At 46.5% G+C, this 6454-nt stretch overlaps 1 protein-coding gene across 2 annotated transcripts in view; it reads right to left on the bottom strand.

Moving 5' to 3' along the window:
• Positions 1 to 4406: 4406 nt before the first annotated feature.
• The window catches only part of Cers4 (ceramide synthase 4), a 69413-nt gene continuing 67365 nt past the window's right edge, over positions 4407 to 6454 (bottom strand). For both annotated transcript variants that reach the window (XM_008824147.3, XM_017795864.2), the window contains exons 10-11: positions 4950 to 5106; positions 4407 to 4819 (exon numbers count right to left, since the gene is read on the bottom strand). In XM_008824147.3, the coding sequence (XP_008822369.1) occupies positions 4640 to 4819; positions 4950 to 5106 (337 nt within the window). In that variant the 3' untranslated portion in view covers positions 4407 to 4639. The remainder of the gene's footprint in view (positions 4820 to 4949; positions 5107 to 6454) is intronic.

Genomic DNA, 6454 nt, shown 5'->3' with positions numbered 1-6454 from the left:
AATTGTCTTGGTTACTCTTCCTGTTGCTATGACAAAAATATCTGACAAAAGCAACTTAAGGGAGAAAAGTTTTATTTTGAGTGACAGAGGGTGCAGTTCATCATGGCAAGGAAGTCATGGCAGCAGAAGGGTGAGGCAGAGACAGAATGGTGAATGTTTGTGCTCAGCTCACTTTCTCCTTTTTAAAAATACTTATTTTTATTTGCTGCATATGTGTATATTGCCTGCATGTAAGTGCACCTGTGTCTTGCAATGCTCATGGAGGACAGAAGAGGCTGTCAGATGCCCTGGAACTGGAGTTACAGACAGTTGTCAGCTGCCAGTTGCTGGGATTCGAACCCGGAGCTGGAGAGATGGCTCAGATGTCACTGGCTGTTCTTGCACTTTCTTTTTATACAATCCAGGATCTCAGTCCAGGGAATGGCACCACCCAGAGTTGACAAGCCATCCCTCTTCAATGAACCTAATTAAGGTAATCATCCTAAAGGCATGCCCAGAGAGCTCTCTGGGCATTCTAGGTCTCATCAAGCTAATCATCACAAGCTGGGCACGGTGGTGCACTTTTTTTTTTTTTTGGTCTTTTTGAGACAGGGTCTCCCTGTAGCCCTAGCTGGCTTGAAACTCACTATGTAGACCAGGCTGGCCTTGAACTCACAGAGATCCACCTGCTTCTGCCTCCCAAGTGCTGGAATCAAAGGCGTGTACCACCACACCTGGCTTGAACCCATTTTTTTAAACATTGTATTTTTATTTTATGTGTATGAGTGTATTGCCTGCATGTATGTAATTGTACCTGTGTCATGCAATGCCTATGAAGGTCAGAAGAGGGTGTTGGATTCCCCTGGAACTGGAGTATGGATGGCTGTCAGGCCACCATGTGGGTGCTGGGAATCGAACTGAGGTCCTCTGCAAGAACAGCCAATACTCTTAACATTTGAGCCATCTCTCCAGCCTGTGAACCCATTTTAAGAAGCCAGAATTACCATGAAAACAAAATGCATTTCCACAATTGTGAGGTCAGATGTGTTGTGATTTAAGTGAGACTGTCCCTCATAGGCTCCAAGTACTTAAACACTTGGTCCCCACTTGGTGGTGCTGTTTGGGGAGGGTCATGGAACCTTTAGGAGTTGTGGCCTTGCTGGAGGAAGCACATCCCTGGGGGTGGGCTTTTAGCATTCACAGCCATGTCCCATTTCCAGTTTTGTAATATGGAGCACAAGGGCCCAGAGGAATATCACATAGTGATGGTCGGATCAGAAGTCCTTTATTAGCCAGTGGTCAGAGAGGGGGCTAATGCCCTAAAGAACTCTTGACCTCAAGAGGAGGCAGAGTGGGGTTAATAAAGTTTAAAACCACTTTTACATCATGCCAAAGGCAAAGCCAATAACCATAGTTACCTTAGATCACCACAGTTATACCAGACCCAGACCAGGTCAGTTAACAAAGAGGTTTTCAGTTAACAAAAGTTTTGTTTAGAAAAAAACAAGTTTCTCAGAATTGCAGAAACAAGGGGCTCCATGGAGATGCAGGTATAGCTGGGTGGAAGGACATGCTACCTGGCTTCTTGAAGGTTCCCAGTATTGTAGAAACAATGTACCCCCTGAATCTATAGGTACAGCCTTCCTGGGATGGGTTCTGGTTGGCTGGCTGCAGTTAGGGGTGGGGTGGGGGGCAGCTAGGCAGAAACACAGGGTAAAGCAAAAGTCAAATAGAACAAAACGAAGTTAGTTTTGCCATTTTAGATTCTCTTCCTGCTCTGGCTGCCTCCCAACATGCCTCCAGGCCACGATAAACTCTCATCCCTCTGGAACTATAAACCCAGTAAGCTCTTCCTTCTATAAGTTGCTTTGGTCATTGTGCTTTATCACAGCAACAGAAAAGTGAGACAACATATCTTTCTCTAAGTTTATTGACTCTAAGGTTTTTATAAATTATTTTTAGAGTTAGCATACAGAGTAATGGGTTTCATTAAGGCATTTTGGTACATGTGTGTCATCACACTTTGTTCTCATTGATTCCCCTCGCCCCATCTTCCCGTGTCCCTTCCCCCATGCCCTGCCCTCTCCTGGCTGGTTCCTTTCCTTCCCTCGGATACTTATCCTTCCGCTTCCACATCACCTATATTACATTACCCTTTCCTGTTCCCACCACACTTAAGACCTCTTCCTCTTCTGTTCTATTTCCATTTTTCTATTTCTGTGACCTACAAACACAAATATAACACACATATATACACAGATAGGTATAATTTTAAAGCTAAGTTCTGCATAAAAGAGAAAACATGTAGTATTTGTCCTTCTGAATCTGGCTCATTTCACTTACCATAAGTTCAGTTACATCTACTGTCTTTCAAATGTCATTTCATTCTTCTTTACAGCTGTAAAAAAAAATCCCTCTGTGTCTATGTGGAGTACTTCTGTACACACCCATTTTGTGGGGTTTTGTTGTTGATTTCCTTTCCCTTCCCCCCACCCCTGGCTTTTTGTTGTTGTTGTTTGAGACAGGGTCTCTCTGTAGCCCCAGCTGGCTTGGAACTCACTATGTAGACTAGACTGACCTAGATCTTACAGAGATCTGCCTACCTCTGCTGGGATTAAAGGCGTACACCACAAGACTGGGCTCCCCCTTGGCTTTTTGAGACAGGGTCTTGCTATGCAGAACTGGCTGGTCTGGAACCTGCTATGTAGACTAGGCAACCCTTAAACTCAGAGATCTGCCTACCTCTGCTGGGATTAAAGGCATATACCACCATGTTCAGCTGTTAATAGGTTAGCTATCCTTCCCAGGCCGGCCTCAATCATATGATCTTCCTGCCTCAGCATCCAAAGTTCTGCACTGTCAGGCCCATGACACACCTGGCTTCATCCCTTCTTGAGCTCTCTCGGGCTTCTTCCTCTTACATGTGTGTTTTCTCAACAATCCGTCTCTTCCTTCTTCCCAAATACCCCTTCCTTCCTTTTCTAGCTTTCTCATTTATGCACTATCTACAACTTTTCTTCTTCTTTCCTTTTCTTCCTTTCCTCTTTTCCTTCTTTTTCTCTTCTTTCTTTTTTCTTTCAAAAGAATTTTCGATTCTTTTCCTTTTTTATGTGTATGAGCATTTTACCTACATGGATGTTAAGTGTACCTCATGTGCAATGCCTGCAAAGGTCAGAAGAGGGCGTCAGATCCCTGGAACTGGAGAGTTGTTAGCCGCCATGTGGGTGCTGGGAACCAAAGCCAGATCTTCTGCAAGAGCAGCCAGTGCTCTTAACCACTGAGCCACCTCCCAGCCTCCTCCTTTTATTTTTTTCCTTTTCTTTTTTTTTTTGCTTTCCTTTTCTTTAACTTCCCTTTCTTTCTGTTCTTCTTGTCTTGTTCTTGTGTCCCTTTTCCCACATGTATTGTTTACCTTCTGTACCCCCTGCTCTCATCTCTCTATGTGGAGGTCACATTTCTCCTTTCTCACATCTCTCCCCAGAAGATACAAACCACAGTCCCATTTTACTATCTCCCTCTATGCCCAGTCTTGACCCTCCTCCTTCCTCCACTTCTCTACCTTTCTGCTATTTCTCTTCTCTTGTATTTTGTCTGTTTCTTTTCTGGGCAAACTGTTCACGCCCCACCCCAACTGCCCTCCTTTGTTCATTTGGAGACTGGGTCTTAGTGTACATCCCAGGCTGGTCTGTATTTTCCAGCCCGTTGGCTCTGCCTCTCCAGTGTTGGATGACACTCACAAACCACCATGCCATATATTCCCCCAAGGGACTATATGCACATACACACACCCGCCTGTCTCCACTTCTATCTTCCTTGATTCTCAGTTCCTCATTCACATTTCCAAGGATGGCACAATTTAACCATTCCTGGATCTTGTGGCTGTGATTTCTGGGTTAAGTAACACTGGTCACCCAGCCTCCACCTTGAAGGGAGACCCATTTCCCAACCTTTGGGAAAACTGAAGTTTTATACCCTTATAACTGGGTCTCCATTGTTCCTAGGTAGTCTAAATAAGACCCCAAGTCTAAGGCTACAGGCGGTTTTGAGCAAGGGATCTCTTCTCCACCCTCCTGCTTAGACCCCAAATGCTGTGTGAGCTCAGACCCAAGGGCTGCCCTCTAAACTTAGTAACTTCCTTCCTATAAGCCAAGTCTGCCAGCCCCTGCCAGCTAACACCAATGTTCTAGAGGGCTACTCAGGCAGGACAAGGTGAAGGTGTTGACTAGGGCAGGCAGGAGAGGGGTAGGGTGTCTCTTCATACTTGGTGTTGTCTGGGGCCCTTGAGAGTGAATACATCTTGCTGTGGCAGTGAGGAATCCTGTCAGCAGGGTATGTAATGGGGAGTGGTTCTGACAGGGACCAAAGCTCTCAGTCAGAAAATTCATCTCTGTTCAATTTTTATTGGACATTGAAGCCAGGGCTCCCCACAGCCCTCAACCTACACCCTGAGGATGGCTCTGGCCAGATGCAGAGTCCTGCTGCTCCCCTCAGGCTCTGTCCATGTGTTTAGAGGGATGAAGAGAATATGGGTAGGAAGAAAAGAACTGGAAACAGATCACCAGTCCTCTGCCTATCTTGTGGTAGGACCTCCCTGTCTCCAAGAGTCACCAGTCCAGTATCCAGATATCCACAGTGTTGGAGGAAACCCCTCACTGCCAGACTACATGGCCCGGGTGTGCCCATTGGCCAGGCGCCCAGTTGCTCGGCTCCGGGGACCATTGGTGGTGGCTGCCCCAGACCCTTGAGTGACCCCATTCTTCAGCTGCAGGCCTTCGGGAACTGCCTCATCATTATCGCTTGAGTCCGATTCTTCGACATCACTGCGAATGTCTTTTCCCATCTGTAGAAACAGAGATGTGGGCTGAGCTCAGAGCACAAGGAGGAGGAGCTTGAGGCAGGGCTTGGAGCTTGGGGTGGGGCTTGGGGCTCCTGGAGAAGCACTGTGAGCTGACCCCAGCCATTCTCTTTACCTGACCCTTCTTGAAGAAACCATAGAACATGCGCAGGATGAGGAGGAACCAGTACACATGTAACATCTGCAGCATCACCAGTAGCGTGTTGAAGTAGTAGTAGCCAAAGAACGGGCTGAAGTTCTTGATGGAGTCAAACAAAGTGGAGTAGATGACCCTAAAGCAGGAAGTATGGAGTTCCACCAATAGCTTTAAATAGCTCCCAGTTCTAGGAACCTTTAACTTGGATGGACCTATGTTCCTCGACCTTCTATGGCTCCCCAGTGCCACCTGCCCAGATGGCATCTAATTCTTCAAGTGAATACTAAGCAGCCTTTCTTCACCTGCTTATACTAAATCAGTGGAAACACAAGTCAACTGGCCTTTCTGAACCTCAAACCCCAAAGGGTGATTAATACCCTAATGCCCTCCTGGGTGGCCCTTTTGTGTTACATATCTCGCCTCAGATGCACAGCAATTCTTTACAACTTGGGACCTGCCTGCTCATCTCACATAGCAACAGAAAGCCAGACAGAGACAGCATTTCTTTTTTTTTCTTTTTTTTAATTTTGGTCTTTTTGAGACAAAGTCTCCCTGTAGCCCCAGCTGGCCTGGAGCTTACTATATAGACCAGGCTGGCCTTGAACTCACAGAGATCTGCCTGCCTCTGCCTCCCAAGTGCTGGGATTAAAGGCATGCCCCTCGATGCCCTGTAAGACAGCATTTCTGAAACCTCAGCCCCTGTACCTCTACTCCTTGACATCAGCTCTGGCCACACCATCTTTCTTCAAGGTCACAGCTCTTATTTCCTCCACTTAACCTTTGCCATCAAAGCCAATTCTGCTGTTATTTCATATGCAAGAAAGAAATCATGGGCCCAGAGAGATGGTTCAGCAGATAAGAGCACCAGCTGCTCTTGCAGAGGACCCAGGTTCAGTTCCCAGTACCAACATGGCAGCTAACAATCATCTGTAACTCCAATTTTAGGGGATTTGACACTCTCTTCTGGCCTTCCTGGGCACTGCACAACATGAGTGCACTTACATACATGCAGGCAAAACACTCATAAAATAAAAATAAATGAAAAAATATTCTAAAGAGAACCCAGAACACTCAACTGTTGATCTATCTTTGCCCCGTGGCTACCTCATTTTCCTCTTCTTTTCCCCTTGTACGTCTTGTGCCTTCAGGGACCCAAAGCTCACTTCCCCTCTCCATCCTCTTCTGCCCTAATCTTCTCCTCCACCTCATTCCACCTCTCCTTCCACTCTCTATTCCTCCTCGTCCTCTCTTCACTCTTTTTTCATAATCGCCTCCTCCCTCTTCTAACTTCTGGGGGGTTTGAATAAGACTGTCCCCCATTCACTCCAAGTATTTGAATACTTGACCCCAGTTGATGGCACTGTTTGCAGAGGTTTAAGAGATGCCCTTAAGCTGGGCAGTGGTGCACACCTGTAGTCCCAGCACTTGGGAGGCAGAGGCAGGCGGATCTCTGTGAGTTCAAGGCCAGGCTGGTCTACATAGTG

This window comes from Nannospalax galili, unplaced genomic scaffold, assembly GCF_000622305.1.
Source record: "Nannospalax galili isolate Female #2095 unplaced genomic scaffold, S.galili_v1.0 scaffold1009, whole genome shotgun sequence".
Lineage (NCBI taxonomy): Eukaryota > Metazoa > Chordata > Mammalia > Rodentia > Spalacidae > Nannospalax > Nannospalax galili.
The sequence above is the reverse complement of the archived record's forward strand: the minus strand, read 5'-3'. Positions and strand labels throughout refer to the sequence as shown.